This window comes from Chrysochloris asiatica, unplaced genomic scaffold (genome assembly GCF_000296735.1).
Source record: "Chrysochloris asiatica unplaced genomic scaffold, ChrAsi1.0 scaffold00127, whole genome shotgun sequence".
Classification (NCBI taxonomy): Eukaryota; Metazoa; Chordata; class Mammalia; order Afrosoricida; family Chrysochloridae; genus Chrysochloris; species Chrysochloris asiatica.
The window spans coordinates 6,603,071-6,620,195 of NW_006408645.1; the positions used below are offsets into that span (position 1 = coordinate 6,603,071).

A 17,125-nucleotide genomic window follows, 5' to 3' on the forward strand; every position below is an offset into this window, starting at 1 on the left:
AGGATCAGCTGGTAGGTTCGAACCATTATCCTTGTGGTTTGCAGTCCAGTCCTTATCCTACAGAACAACACTCAGAGTCCACCTTTTAATTATTCTGATATTCATGTCAACACTTTTTCATTGTATATACCCCAATATAATGGGTAAAATTAGAAGGTGCCTCTTTTACATTCCCTCTTGTTTTCCAGGTACACGGTAGAACTTGAGTAAGGTGGACCAGGGTTTGGTATTGGCTGGATTTATCAATGACTTTCTTATTTTCAAAGTTGGTGAAAGATAGCTATTGTTGTTAGGAGTTCTTCGGTTGGTATTCAGTTCACAGCAATCCCCAATTGACAGTAGACTTGGCCATAGGGTTGTCATGGATTGAATTGTATCCTTTCCCCCTTGTTGTAGTTGTTATGTGCCGTGGAGTCGGTTCCGACTTATAGCGACCCTGTACAGGGTTTCTGAGGCTGTAAATCTTTACTGGAGCAGAAAGCCTCATCTTTCTCCCACAGGACAGCTGATAGTTTGGAACTGCTGACCTTGCGGTTCACAGCCCGATTCATAACCACTACGCTACCAGAGCTGGATCATTATTCTTAATGGTTTGGCAGTTATTTGATGATTTCCCATGATGTGATCCGATGTGATAAACCACTAAGAGGATTAAGGGTGGGATGTTGATGTTGTTAAATGCAGTCCAGTCAGTTTTGACTCACTGAAATCCTGCATAGGGTTTCCAAGGAGTGGCTTGTGGGTTTGAACCACCAATCTTGTGGTTAGCAGTTCCGTGCTTGCCCTACAGCATGACATCTGGGTCAGATATACCACCTTTGTTCCACCAGGATCCTGATCCCTTCTATGAGTGATTCCAAAGGGTGTGGCTTGCAACATCTTTTATTTTACAGGAGATAAAAGGACAGCATCTTGAGCAAAGAAAGAGGGATCCACTACACCAAGAAAGAAGACCCATGCGTACAATGCATCCTTTGGACCTGGCGTCCCTGCACTGTGAGAGTCCTAGATCTAGGGAATGAATATTGTCAAGATACAAGGAGAAATCCAAGGAATGGTGGGACTACAGATGCTGAAAGAAGACAAGGACATTTCTCCAAGGCTAGTTCTCTGAATTCACACTTCTAGTCTCCTAAACTGTGAAACCACCACACGTCTGTCAGTTTGTCGTACTGGTGGTGGCTTGTGAGTTGCTGTGATTCTGAAAGCTATGCCACTGGTATTTTAAATACCAGCAGGGTCACCCATGGTGGACAGGTTTCAGATGAGCTTCCAGATGAAGACAGACTAGGAAGAAGGAGTAACAAACTGCTTCCGAATATTTAGTCACTGAAAACCTCATGAATAGCAGAGAAACGCTGTTAGATATAGTGCCGGAAAATGAGCCCCTCAGGTTGGAAGGCCAAATTTGGTCTCTCATACTTCGGACATATTGTCAGGAGGGACCAGTCACTGGAGAAGGATATCATGTTTGGTAAGGTGGAGGGTCAGAGAGAAAGAGGAAGACCCCCGATGAGATAGAGTAGCCAGGTGGCAGCCTGGATGAACTCAAGTGTGGCAACAGTAGTGAGGTTGGCCCAGGATCGGGCAGTGTTCCGTTCTGCTGTGCATAGGTCGCTATGAGTCGGCATGGACTCAATGGTACCTAACAACAACAACAACAAACTGTGAAAGAATAGATTTCTATACGTTCAAGCCAGACAGCTGTGGTAGTGCTGTTACAGCAGTCCTAGATAATTAAGCTGGACAGGTGTTGTATGTGGGTGTCACCGAGTTTGTGTTGACACCTAGTGACCCCCATGAAAAAGTACAACTGCCCCATAGGGTTTTCTAGGCTGTAGTCTTTACGGCAGCAGATGACCACCTTTTTCCTCCTATAGATCCACTGTTATTGTTGAGTGGATTCCAACTGATAACCCTGTTTAGGGTTGCTGATGAGTGGCTGGTGGGTTTGAACTGCCAACCTTTCAAGTTGGAGTCCAGTGATTATCTTACGGCACTATACCAGGACTCCTGGGTGGTTTTAAATTCCCAATCTTTCAATTAGCAGCTAAGTACTCAACCATTGCTCCACCAGGGTTCCTACATTCATTCAGTTATTCTAAAATGAAAAACAAAGTAAATATTTTTAAAAATGTGAACTCAGTAAATGAATGGAATGTATGTCATCTTATCTCTTGGACCTTTGCAATAAAATGAATAGAAACTGCAGGTGGCTAAGTTTTTGCCTTTGTCCCGACATGATGTCAGTTCATTTTCAAATATCTGTAAGACCTTTTCTGTGCAGTATTCATGAAACAATAAAACACATATGGGAAGAGAGAGTGAACCAAACTGGTGGTAAAAAAATGACCTTCCTCCATAAGGTCAAATAGTTTTATTTTGATTAAACACTACAATACAGTATATATCCATTAAAAAAAGAAAACTCTATGGTGTATATAAATTATTCCTTTCATTTATCAATTCTTCTTTTCTTCTCCATTACAGCTTTGGTACAATGCAATTTCAGTATATAATTTTTAAATATGTTTAGCATCACAAACTCAACACAAAGTACAAAACTAATCCAAATTAGAGATATTATAGTCTACACAGTGGTATTCAGTGGTAGGAAAAAATCTTACCTTGATGAATTCATGTCACTAGCTAAGCTATAAAGGCATACCTAGCAGACATGACAAAATATGCACCATGAACCAGCTAACGTGTGTATTAGTCTTGTATTTGTACAGAATACCAGCAGTAACCATTTGAGTGTTGAGAGAATACTTAAGTCCTCAGGCAGTTTTTTCATTTTGCTCCACTTCCCTTAAAGGCCATGAGTAATCATCTGAAGAAACAGGCCACAACCAGAGTGCTCAGAATTTGACCTGCCATCCGGCGTTGCTCATACTTGCACAGTTTGTCCTGCAGCTAGCCGACATCACGGGGACTGTGCTAGAGGGGCAGTGTGGGCCAATCAGCCGCAGGTTGTTCTGAGGGGTTGGCGGTGTGACGTTACAGTAAACAGGCATTCCAGTGGTTGGGAGTGACCCTTGACCTGCCTGGTTAGGTAGCATGATTGGCTGTTGGTATGACTGCTGGGGCAGTCCTTGAGAACCCTGGGTCATTGGCACCTGGGGGAAAACACAAGAGAGAGCTCTGTGTGAAGAGGCTATATTGGAGCCACTCCTATGTCATGAAAAACTACACGTTTTTGAATTAGGTCTAATAGGCCATCAGTCCCAGAGATGCCATTTATCAGCTGGTTTACACTGGACAAATCACTGAACCTTTCTCATGGTCTAGACTTTCTGGATAAATGACACACAAAAGGGTCACAGAGATAATTCTTCAATGCCCGGTACAATTGTTTGTAGTACAATACAATAGCTACTCAGATGGTGTTAGTTCTTAACATTATAATCTTGATTCAAAGTCAACAATCAACAAAGACTCTATCAATTACCCACCATTCAGTCAACCACCTAGCCCAGAGACATATTCATACACCCTACTTTGGCAAGTAAAGAGCTCTGGTAGCGTAGTGGTTACAAATTGGGCTGTAAGCCGCAAGGTCAGCAGTTCAAAACTACCAGCTGTTCCATGGGAGAAAAATGAGGCTTTCTGCTCCCGTAAACATTTACAGCCTCAGAAACCCTGTTCAGGGTCGCTGTGAGTTGGAACCGACTCCACAGCACGTAACCACTTCATAACCCACAAATTTCCCAGCACCTGATAAGAAGATATTGTTGGGTAGGAGACCATCACGCTCTGCACCGGAGTTCCTGGTTGGTTGCTCATCATGCTCTGACTCTGAGGCGGCTGCTGCACTCCCATTAGGCCTTGGAACCCCTGTTGACCAGACAAGACTGGCTGGTAGCCTAGAAAGAAAATTCACCTTTTGAAATGGTTGTGCCAGGAAGGACAGAAGCGATGATTGATGGGGTTCACAAAATAACCTTCAGACAGCTCAATCTCCACACCAGGAATATGCTAAAGTTATTTCTTAAGCATACATTTTTCTTTTTAAGAGTAGACGTAAGTATGGCACCCAGACATTCTCTGACGTTTCCATTGTTTTGTAGAATTATCCAATAAGCACACTGTGAAAATTAGGAAATTCCTCAGGCACTCTGACAGATGTTTCTATTGATAGCATTTAGTACTATAAATTAAATCTTTAATATTTAGCTTTTTCCTTAGTTTTGATATTTGGAGAATTCACAGATCATCACGCTTTTTGAAAAGTTAAAATGACTAATTTCTCTATTTTCTGACTTCATTACACTCATTTTTTTTTTTTTTAATGTCCTACTGAACAACAACAGCAACAACAAAAACCCACCACTCATCTGTCTGTCATACTATGGTGGCTTGCATGTCGCTGAGATGCTAGAAGCCCTGCACATGGTATTTTAATGGTGGAAAGGTTTCAGCTGAGCTTCCAGACTAAGACAGACTAGTAAGAAGGAGAGGGGAACTACGTCTGAATGTTTAGCCACTGAAAACCTTATGAATAGTAGCGGAACACTGTCAGATAACACCAGATTATTGATTATTGAAACACTACGAATAGCATCAGAATGCTGTCATAAGAACATCTGCCAGAAGATGAACCCCTCAGGTTGGAAGGCACTCAAAACAAGACTGAAGAAGAGCTGCCTCCTCAAACTACAGTTGACCATGATGACAAGAATGGAGTAAAGCTTTTAGGACCTACATCGGCTAATGGGGTACAACTCAAAGTGAGGAGAAACAGCTGTTATTGTTAAGTGCTATTGATTTGGTTCCAACTCACAGCAACCCTGTATAGGGTTTTATGAAGAGCAGCTGGTGGGTTTTGGGTTTGAACTGCTGACCCTGTAGTTTTGCAGTCAGTGCTGATACTACAGTGTGACCGCAGAAGTCTATAAACATCCATTAAGAATCAGAAGATCCAATTAATAATCAGAACATCCATTAATAATTGGAATATGGAATGTATGAAGTGTGAATCTAGGAAAATTGGAAGTTGTCAAAAATGAAACAGAATGCATATAAATTGAAGAGGAATGGAGTCAGACTTGTTATCTGGGTGACCAGCCCCTGGAGAAGGACATTATCAAGGTAAAGTGGAGGTTTAATGAAAAAGAAGACCCCCAATAAAATGGATTGGCACAGTGGCAGCAGCAGTGTACTTCAGAATAACAATGATTGTCAGGATTGTACAGGGCAGGACGGCACAGGACAGGGCAGTGCTGTGTTCTGCTGTGTATAAGGTTGCTATGAGTTGGAACTGACTCTGCGGCACATAACAATAACAAGTGAATACAATGAGTTACTACTCTGAGTAAATCGCTGTTTACTCTCTCAGACTAAAGGCAACAAGAAGTGTAAGACAGAGCAAGCTTATACTCTATTTCACCCATAACTCCCAAAAGAACATTATGGTAAAACACTCCAATTAAGTGACGATGAATACCAAATAGATATAGAGACACATATATGTTATAGATATACAACATTAAAAAAAACTGTTGTGTCCTCGTGTATATATAGGTCAGTTGACTGATTTGCTTTCTTTTCTAAGCATACCAGGATTTAGCTACTGTAATTATTTTTAATCCACACTTAAATGATTTGGGGAGTGCAGTGGCTCTGTAAAATGGGCTGTGTACAAGAAGGTTGGTGGTTTGAACCTGCAAGCTGCTTCTCGGGAGAAAGATGAGGCTTTTAGCTCCTGTGAAGATTTAAAGACTCGGAGACCCTAACCAGAGCTGCTATGAGTTGGAACTGACTTAACAATTACTGTCCTGTTGGTTCCAACACATAGCAGCTCTGGATAGGGTCTCTGAGTCTTTTAAATCTTTACAGAAAGCCTCATCTTTCTCCCACAGAGCAGCTGGCAGGTTAGAATCATGACCTTCTTGTTCCTGTTGTTATGTGCTGTCGCGTCGGTTCCGACTCATAATGACCCTGTAAAGGGTTTCCGAGGCTATAAATCTTTATGTGAGCAGAAAGCCTCATCTTGCTCCCACGGAACAGCTGGTAGTTTCGAACTGCTGACCCTAAGGTTCACAGCCCGATTCGTAACCACTACGCTACCAGAGCTCCTTGTACTTATTTTATGGAGCCACCATGTTCCCTTAATAGCAACAAGTGATATAAAAATGCATTGTTAAAGTAAGACTATGAATCGTTCCTTCACGTTAGGAAGAAAAGTATGATTTAGGTGCAAATGACATGGTGGTAGATAAAGGAAATCGATTCACTTGTGGTGCTGCGGGTTAATGCGCTCGACTGCGAGGTTGGTTTGAACCTCAACGTTGGCGGTTCAAGCTCACCAGCCTATACATCCTAAACAGGGTTGCTATGATTCAAAACTGACTTGATGGCTCTTAACAACAACAATGCTATAAAGTTAAGTCCTTCTCCAGCTCCTGTTAATCCTGCTATGTATCTGAGAATAACAAGAATGGCTGTAACACAACTTACTAAGAGAAAGAAAAATTCTTAAAAACGTAGATTTTTCTTAAGGCAAATATTAATTATATTTTGCAGCCAGATCTTCTAAACTCAAATAAAAGAAAAAAACCTAATGAATTCACATATATTGTTATTAAATATCCTAAATTTTAAATGTATGTGAGAGTTTTAACTTTATACTGAAGTCCAAAATTATAAATAATCCTTACAGAAGAAAATAATTTGCTATCATTTGTGTAAAACCTTACAAAATAATACATCTTTTACCTGTTGTCAGAAATATGGAAAAACGAGGTCTAAGTATAAGTTCCTACCTCCTATCATCCCAGATGTATTGAATCAAAACCTACAGTTTAAAAAGATCGCCAGGTGATTTTTATGTGCATATATACCTAAGAATCAACTGTGAGTTTTACTGAACTGCAGATTCTGATTCAGTATACTAGTATCTGGAGTCCTGGTATGCCATTGTAAGCGGAGCACTGGATTTCTAATCACAATGACAGCTATTCAAACCCACCACTGCTCTATGGCAACCCTGTACAGGGTAGCTATCAATCAGAACTGACTTGTTAAGTGCTGTTGGTGGGTTCCGACATAGTGACTCTGCATAGGATTTCCGAGCAGCAGCTGGTGAGCTTGAACCATCGACGTTGCAATTCAAACCAACTTTGCAGTCCAGCGCATTAACCCACAGGCATTAATCCACAACGCCAAACCAGGGCTAGATGGCACTTAACAATGACATCCTAGGCTCTCGGATCCCTGGTGTGATGCTGTAGGATAAGAACTGTCTTGCCAACTGTAAGACTGGCAGTTCAAACCCACCAGCTGCTGCTACTCAGAAACTCAGGCTCACTGTGAGTTGGAACTGAGTATATGCTCCGTAACAACCACCAGAGTAAAAACTGTAAACTCTAAGCAGGGAGTGTGAAGCCCTGGGTGGGTGGGGGAGTCCGGGGAATCTTGCAAGCTGCAATCAATTTGGAACATTTAATAAAAAGCAGCTGGTGGGGAAAGGTCAAGTTGGGAAGTACCTGTGTCTGGAATGTTGGGTGGAGAAAGTTTACAATTTAAAACCTCCCTTAAGAGGCACTAGTGGCACTGTAGGATAAGCACTGGACTGCTAATCTCAATAGTTCGAACCCACAAGCTGTTCTGTGGGAGAAAATGAGTGTTTCTGTTCCCGAAAAGATTTATAGCCTCAGAAACTCTATGTAGGGGTCATGATGAGTCAGAAGTGCCTTGATGGCAGTGGGCTGGGTTGGATTTGTGTTAACCTTCATCAAGTGTCCTGGTTTGTATGTTCCTGTTACTCTAATTTTTTTCAGAGTGATTTTAGCTTGTTGAGTTATTTTACATTATTAAAAAGTCACCACATATTAAGAAGATCACTAAGTCTATCAGCTACCTTCCCTCCAGCTATTATTCTAGACACATCACACAGTGAAGGCCCTACTTTTATATGCTCAACAGGTCTATTTTCAGACTCGAATAGCATAGCTTCACAGCTGAAGTGTTACCAGTTTATACACTAGGGAAAAACCATCAGATGTGAGAACAAGAAATAACTACTGCGATCCTGTCACTGTCATTACTAACTCCCAGAATGCCTCATCGACAGAGGTACTTGAAAGTTCTTTTAATATGAAACAAAACACAACTTTCCTATTGTTTCTCATAGTCTAGATCTTTTGCTCTAATTCATATATTCATGAGTGCTGAAAAATCCTATTACTGTTTTGTTATGTCATTATAACAGTATTTCTAGCTACTCAAATTCTTTGTTGCATACAAAAGAAAACAACCTGGTCTGAATGTAGAAAACTTATGACCAATGGTCTTCCTTACCATATAATTTCATAGCAAAGGGCAGACAATGTGAACTCACTCTGAGCCCATGTAAATACTGTTGTTGTTAAGTGCCATGGAGTTGGTTTCAACTCATAGCAACCCTGTACAGGGGTTCCAAGTAGCAACTGGTGGGTTTGAACTGCTAATCTTGTGGTTAGTAGTCCAGTGCTTATCCTACAGAGCTGCACCAGGACTCCAATTGTAAATAGAATAGATCCTTATTTCTGAATGAAGATTCTAAGCACGTGTTCAAAATGAAAGAAATGTCTTAAAATGTTGGCCCATATTTGATCATTTGGAGAAAGGTCAGTTGGCCTTAAGAGACAATTGGCAGAATATATACTGCTACTTGAAAAACAAAAGCAGATGAAGAAAGGGAAGGCAAGGTGGCCTTGTGTCTGAAAATTATTTATATGTTTATCTAAGCCTTCCATCCTTTCACAGAATCGTGTTCAAAAATAAATTGAGGTGACCTATGAGCGATTCATCATTTATTGCACCAGCCTCTAAACCAAAAGTGGGGAGAAGGGAAAATAAGTCTTGTAGTAATAGAGTTGTCCAGACACTTAGCGAGCAGACGGCCTTGGTAGGGAAAGGAAGTAAAATCGAGGAGAAAAAAACGAGTGAGGGGGCTGGGCAACTTCATCTTAATAAAGGCTTTGCTCCATGAGAGTGCGATTCATCTTTGCAGAGAACACAGGCAAAGACGCAGCCGCACTGCAGAGCTTCCCTCCCCAGCCTCCTCTGCCAGATGATTTGTGAACTTTAATATTCAGTTATGCATAGCAATGGGCTATCAGCTCTGCACTGGGTTCCCACAGTAAACACACTTATGGCAAATAAGGATTTATATCACGAGCAAATGCTCTACAATTTCAAAACAAAAACTTAAGGCTAAGGAAACCCAATTTATATTCACGAGACCGATTCATTTCTCAATTCTCTCTCCAGGCAAGAAATTCACACCTGGAATGGTTTAATTGAGGAGTAAGACATTTCTTAAAATAATGATGTCATGAGAGGAGGCAGAATAGTTCTAAAGACAGGAGGCAGTCTGGAATGTGAATGTGAGCTCTGGTCCAGGAATAGACTCATAGAAATAAGATAGCAGTGACCTAAGTATGAACCTTGGAGTCCTGGTGTGGCGCTGTGGGCTACTGGGTTAGATTGCATAGTCATGTGAGCTGCAAGGTTGGTGGTTCAAGCTCACCAGCTGCTCCTTGAGAACCCTATACAGGGTTCCAATGGGTCAGAATCAACTCGATGGCACTTAACAACAACAAGAATGAACCCACAATGTCTGCCCAGGACACAACCCACCCAAGGCAACTATTGCAATGAGGTGAAACCTGCTTATCTTGTCTATTCAAATGAGAACTGTGTTCCACTGTGTCAATTCTTGGCTGTAAAATTACCTTTTTAAAAATTGTTTATATTTTTTGAGGATTAGCAAGCTCTAAGGCGGCTTACAAAACAGACACAGGAGTAGTATCTGCCCATAGGCTTGCTCTGGAGATGATAAAGACATTAACTACGTTTAATTCTTTTTCAGTCTTGATGGATTCAACTTTAAAATCACTTATGTCAATTGCTTTCTGAAAGTTAAAAGGTTGTTGTTTTTAGGTGTGCCCTAGAGCCGGTTCTAACTCAGGGTGACTCTATTCACAGCAGAGCAAAAAATCCTGTCCAGTCCTGCTCCAGTCTCACAATTTTGCTGTTTGAGCCCACTGTGCCAATTCACCTCCCTCAGGATCGTCTTCTTTTTCACTAACCCAAAGGTGTGGAATGGCCAAATGCCTTTAGCAATTAAAAAAATGAAGGTTGTGGCGCTGTAGGATCAGCACTGAAATTTGGAACCACAAGGTTGGCAGTTCAAACCCACCAACTACTCCTCAGAAACCCTATACAGGGTCACTATGAGTCAGAATTGAGTTGATGGCATTTAACAAGAAGATTGATACACTGTAAGATTTAGAATGCCTGAACCTTATAAATCTGAAAATTAAATAGGATTTCCACGAGAACAGTTACTGAATAACGTTTGTGGTTGGAGAATTATTTGTTAATATTTGGGCAAAACAATATTTCTCTTAATAGAAGGAAATTAGGGAAATTCAGATTGTGAATGGATTGTTGCTGTTATGTGCTGTCGAGTCATTTCCCGCTCATGCTGACCCTAGATAGGATTTCCAAGGAGCAGCTGATGAGTTGGAACAGCCGGTCTTATGGTTCACAGTCCAGTGCTTATCCTACAGTGCCACATCAGGAGTCATGGGTTATAAAGTTATACAATTATGGCTAGCATTAATTTAACTCTTAAGTATTGTGTTACAGATACATCATTTTGGAAATAAATGAGAAGGAAAAGTAGTAAACACCATTTTCATTTTTTTGTTGCCACTGTGGTTGTTGTTGTTGTTGTTAACTGCCATAAAGTTGCTTCTGACTCATAACGTATAGAGTTTCCAAGGAGCAGCTGGTGAGTTTGAACCACTGATCTTGCATTTCAAACTGACATTGAGGCTGAGTGCTTATTCTATGGTGCCACACGAGTGATTAGGAAAGAGATCAAAGATGGGGAATGGAAGACAGTACATTCCCATAGAGGAAATTTCCCAGGTCAAAAGCTAGCTCTCATTGCCTCTCCCAAACCCACTCAAGGTTGTGTTTATTAAATGAAATATTCTTAATAAGATACAATGCTTTTTCAAGTGGTTACTGATGTAAATCTGCTTAATATAAAATTTACGTATCTTAGAGGAGCCAAGATGCAAATATGTCTCTATGTTCCTAAGCTGTTGATTCTTAATTCAAACTATACTCTTTGTATTCAATCTTGGGACAGAATGATAATAGCTCAGTAAATTCGTGACTATTGTTGTTAAGCACCAGCAAAAAATTGTTGTTGTTAATTGCCATTTAATCAATTTCTGCTCATACTGACCCATGTATGCCGAGTACAGCTCTATATAGGGTTGATTTTTCAAGAGTGTTGACCTTTCTCCAGAAGTACCTCTTGATGGGTTAGAATCACAAACCTTCTGCACCATCTAGGGACTCAGTAAAGAAATGTCAGGTGCTTGGTCTTATGTCATCCTCACAATCGTGATAAAGAACAGAAACAGGAAAAGTTTTTATTCAATCCCAACAAGACTGACCTCTCCCTTTGATGAATTTTTATAGTTTTTCTATTTCTCTACTCTCCAACATCTGCCTGGTTCTGTCTCTTGATTTCTGCCTGATTCTGTCTCTTGGTTTCTTATCAAGTCTTCTACACTTTCAACTTCTTTAAAGATTTGCTATTATAAAGTAACTATGTGGATCAATCACATATTTTAAACCAAGCATTTAATGTCATGAAAGTCCTGAGGGGTGGTCATGATTATTAAACTCATTTTATAGAAGAGTAAACTGTGACTTACCAAGAAGTTACATAATGTAAATAATGACTCTTTGACTTAGTATCTTGCGTTTGCTTACTAAATTGTAGTATTATTTAGCATACATACATTGTGTTTTGGTTCTCACACCCTTATAATCCCTTTCATGTGTCAGGTACTCAGTGACTACTTATTACATTAATTGTTTTCTCAATACTTAAAGCAATTAAATAGAGGACAAAAGTTATGTTCCACAGTTCAATCAACAAGATCTTGTTAGTATCAAAGAAAGAAAGAACACCAAAGGCAAAGCATGATTACCTTGTCAAAACAACCCATACACCTCAATAGCAGTTTTAAAGGCTCACATAAGAGAACACCTGCAGTCAGGGAGAGGGCTCACTGGTTTCCAATAAGCTGATGCTATCATTTTCAAGTACAAAAAACCTTATCAAATAATGGCTTTCCATAAAATTCTTGATAAGACAATATATTTGTTCTGTTTTCTCAAAATGATCTTAAAATTTGAAACATAAGGTAACAATATCTCATTTCTACATAAAATACCACCTATCCACGTGTCAGTTTGTTATACTGTGGTGACCTGTGTGGTGTCTTTATACAGGAAGCTCTGGTGCCTGTCAACACACTCGTACTGGGGTGGTTTGGTGTTCCTATGATGCTGGGAGCTATACCACCGGTATTTTAAATACAAGCAGGGTCACCTATGGTGGACAGGTTTCAGCTGACTTTACAGGCTAACACAGATTAGGAAGAAGAAAAGATGGACTATTTCTGAATGTTCAGCCACTGAACACCTTATAAATCGTAGCAGGACACTGTCAGATCTGAATATTCAAGCATATGAAAAGTACTAGAATATTGTCAGCTATAGTGCCACAGGATGAAACCCTCAAAAGAGAACTCAAGAGCTGCCTCCTCAAAAAAAGTTAACCATGATGACATGAATGGCGTAGAGCCTTCGGGACTTTCATTTGCTGATGGGGCATAACTCAAAATAAGTAGAAATAGCTGTAAACATCCATTAATAATCAGGACATGGGACATTCAAAGTCTGAATATAGGAAAATTGGAACTTGTCAAAAATGAAATGGAATGCATATAGGTAGATATCGTAGACATTTGTTAGCTGAATTGGACTGGTATTGGCCATTTTGAATCTGACAATCATAATGTTCATTATACTGGGAATGACAATTTGAAGAGGAATGGCGTCACATACAATACCAAAAAGAATATTCCGAGGTCTGTCTTGAAATATAATGTGCTGTCTGTGGAAGGATGATATCTATATGCCTACAAGGAAGACCAGTTAATATACTATTATTAATCTAATATATGCACCAACCACTAAAGTCAGTGATGATGAAATTGAAGAATTCTACCAGCTTCTTCAGTCTGAAATTGATCAAACATCCAATTAACAGGTATTGATAATTACTGGCAATTGGAATGCACAGATTGGAAACAACGAGGAGAATCAGTGATTAGAAAAGATGATGTTGGTAATAGAAATGATGCTGGAGACAGCATAATAGGATTTTGCAAGACCAATGACTGATTCATTGCAAATACCTTTTATTAAACAACATAAAAGATGATTATACACATGGAACTCACCAGATAGAATGAATACAGAGACATCAAATTGATTACATCTTTGGAAAGACATGATGGAATAGCTCCATATCATCAGTTAAAACAAGACTAGGGACAGACTATGGAACAGACCATTAACTGCTCATATGCAAGCTCAAGTTGAAGATAAGGAAAATTAAAACAAGTCCACAAGAGCCAAAATATGACCTTGAACATATCCCACCTGAATTTAGAGATCATTTCAATAACAGGTTTGATTCATAAAACACTAATGACCAAAGACCAAAAGAGTTATGGGATGATATCAAGAATATTATATAGGCAGAAAGCAAAATGTCATTAAGAAGACAAGAAAGAAGGAAAGGGCCAAATTGGATGTCAGAAGAGACTCTGAAATTTGCTCTCCAGCTTAGTGATTCTAAAGAAAATGGAAAAAATGAGGAGGTAGAGAAAATGTCTCACCAGAAAATTTCAAAGGGTAACTTGAGAAGATAAAGTATTATAATGAAATGTGCAAAGACCTGGAGTTAGAAAACAAAAAGGGAAAAATATGTTCAGCATTTCTTGAGCTGAAACAACTGGAGAATATAAACCTTGATTTGCAATATTGAAAGATTCTATTGGCAAAATAAGCTCTGGTAGCATAGTGGTTACAAATTGGGCTGTGAACCGCAAGGTCAGCAGTTCGAAACTACCAGCTGCTCTGTGGGAGAAAGATGAGGTTTTCTGCTCCCGTAAAGATTTACAGCCTCAGAAACCCTGTTCTGGGTCACTATGGGTTGGAACTGACTCAACGGCACTTAACAACAACAACAACCCTGAATGTACCCCAGAAACTAAGCAAGGTTGGGCCTGGTTAGTACGTGGATGGAAGATCGCCTGGGAATACCAGATGCTGTAGGCTTTAGGAGCATGGTGCTCTGCATTAATGCACTGGGTTGTAAAGTCAGTTTCAATTGCAAGGTCAGTGGTTCAAGCTTACCAGATGGTCCAGATGGTCCTTGAACACCCTATACAGGGTCGCTATGGGTTGGAACTAACTTGATGGCACTTAACAACAACAACATAGGCAAAATAGTGAAGGATGCAGAAAGCATCAAATGACGATGGAAGGAATACACAGAGTCACTGTACCGAAAAGAAATGGGTGATGGTCAATCATTTCAAGAGGTAGCATATGACCAAGAGCCAATGATACCGAAGGAAGAAATCCAAAGTACACTGAAGGTACTGGCCAAGAACAAGGCACCAGCATTTGATGGAATGCAAATTGAAATCTTTCAACAAGCTCATGAAGCATTGGAGGCACACTTTCATCTATGCCAGGAAATTTAGAAGACAGCTATCTGACCAACTGATTGGAATAGAGCCTTATTTGTGCCCATTCCAAAGAGGGGTGATCCAACATAATGTGGAAATTATCGTACATTTTGATTCACATTCATGAAAGCAAATTTTTGCTAAAGATCATCCAAAACTGGCTGCCACAGTACAACTGCCAGAGGTTCAAGCTGAATTCAGGTGAGAATATGGAATGAGAGATATCACTGCTGATGTTAAATGGATCTTGGCTAAAAGGAGAGAATACCAGAAAAATTACCTCTACTTTATTGACTGTGCAAAGGCTTTTGACTTTGTGAATCATGATAAACAATTACTGATAACACTGCAAAGAACAGGTATTCAAGAATACTTAACTATGCTCATGAGGAACCCGTACATAGACAAAGACGCAGTAGCTCGAACAGAACAATGGAACAGTGAATGGCTGAAAATCAGGAAAGGCATTTACCAGGTTTGAATTTCATCATATTCATTCAATCTGCATGCTAAGCAAATAATCCGAGAAGATGGATTACATGAAGAAGAATGTGGTATCAGGATTCTAGGAAGCCTCATTAGCAACCTGTAATATGCAGATGATACAACCTTGCTTGCTGAAAGTGAAGAGGACTAAAATATGTACTGAAGAAGATTACAGACCACAGCCTTCAGTATGGGCTACTCCTCAGTGTAAAGAACACAAAAATTCTCACTGCTGGATCAATAAATACCATGTTAAATGGAGAAAGCACAGAAATTGTCAGACTTCTTTTTGCTGAATCCACTATTAACACTCATGGAAGCAGCAATCAAGAAATCAAATGACATATTGCATTAGGCAAGTCTGCTGCATAAGACCTCTTACGAGCAAAGATGTTCAGAAACATTTTTTATGTTAATAAAATGTTTATAAGATGGAAATTTTTATATATTATATGTTTATAAAATAAAAATGTTTATAAATATTATATTTATAGTATTACAAAGATAAAAATTAAGTAAGAGGGAAAAGATACACAAAGATTTTGAAAAATTAACTTAGAGGGCCTGGAGAAATCAAGTTGCTTATATCTCTAAGAATTAGTTGTTGATGAGCAAAGATGTCAGTTGGAGAACTAAATTGTGCCTGACCCAAGTCATGGGATTTTCAGTCGCCTCATATGCATGTGAAAGTTGTACAGCGAATAAGGAAGACCATAGAAGAACTGATGCATGTGAATTATGGTGTTGGTTAAGAATATGAAAAGAACCATGAACTGTCAGAAGAACAAATAAATCTGTGTGGAAGAAGTACTGCCAGAATGCTTCTTAGAAGCCAGGATGGCGAGACTTCATCTCTCATACTTCAGACATGTTATCAGGAGGGACCAGGCCCTGGAGAAGGGCATAGTGCTTGGTACAGTGGAGGGTCAGCAAAAAAGAGATGGTTTGGCAAAGTGGCAGCAGCAATGGGCTTAAGCCTAACAGTCATTGTGAGGATGGTGCAGATCTGGGCATGGGGTCACTGTAAGTCAGAATTGAGTCATTGGTGCCACATGACAACAACAGGGCACCAGTATTTTAAATACCATCAGGGTCACCCAGAGTGGACACCTTTCAGTGGGCTTCCATACTAGGAAGTTAGACATAGTAGACAGACTAAGAAGAAGAAAGCCTTGGTGATCTAGTTCTGAAACGTAGCCAACAAAACCTTAGGTCAAAATAGAATAGTATCCAATATCGTGTGGGAAGATTATCCCACTAGATCGGAAAGCACTATACAATAGCTATCAAAATGAATTACAGATATCAATTGTAATGACACGTATGACCAAGTTATGCTTTGTTCTGTTCATCCTAAGTTCGAAAAGTTGAAGCTAATTTGATGTACAACTAACAGCAACAAGATAAACATTATATATGTGATTAACTCATTTACTGTTTCAGCGAACTGGCTGTCCCTAGGAAAGTCACTAGGCCTTGGGGGTGGGGGATTATGTTTATAGTATGGCAAAGATAAAAATTAAGTAATAGGGAGAAGATACACAAAGATTTGGAAACAGTGACTTAGAGGACCTGAAGAAATCAACTTATTTAGCTCTCTCAGAGATAGCTGGAACCTCCCAAATTTTTAGTCTGCTATCACTATGCTTTCTAATTCAGGTAACACTATAAATTCATTTCAAAATTGATTTTTTTGTTACTAAGCATTTGTTTCTAAGACAGTGGTACCTTCCTGCTTCATCTATGTATAGCACATGGTGCTAAAGGTAGCACTGAGTGGGGAGAAAAGATGTAGTAGAGTATCATGATATCGCTATAGTTTGATAAAAGCAGAATCATTTCATAACTCAAAGAGGTAGATTTAGGGTACTGGATGCCTCATGCCTGACACCTGATCTTCACAGGAAATGAAGGACAGTCTCAATAGTTCCACTTCCATGGAGAGCTCTTTGAATCACAAGATCTTCTTAAATATACTAAGAAACAAGAAAGGCATCTGATTTCACTGGATCTTA

General features: G+C 39.7%; 1 protein-coding gene across 3 annotated transcripts in view; it reads right to left on the reverse strand.

Moving 5' to 3' along the window:
* Positions 1 to 2,325: 2,325 nt before the first annotated feature.
* The window catches only part of ARPP21 (cAMP-regulated phosphoprotein, 21kDa), a 152,951-nt gene continuing 138,151 nt past the window's right edge, over positions 2,326 to 17,125 (reverse strand). For 2 of the 3 annotated variants that reach the window (XM_006869171.1, XM_006869169.1), the window contains 2 exons: positions 3,718 to 3,866; positions 2,326 to 3,119 (listed from right to left, as the gene is read on the reverse strand). In XM_006869171.1, the coding sequence (XP_006869233.1) occupies positions 2,862 to 3,119; positions 3,718 to 3,866 (407 nt within the window). In that variant the 3' untranslated portion in view covers positions 2,326 to 2,861. The remainder of the gene's footprint in view (positions 3,120 to 3,717; positions 3,867 to 17,125) is intronic. The other variant, XM_006869170.1, reaches the window with a different exon arrangement.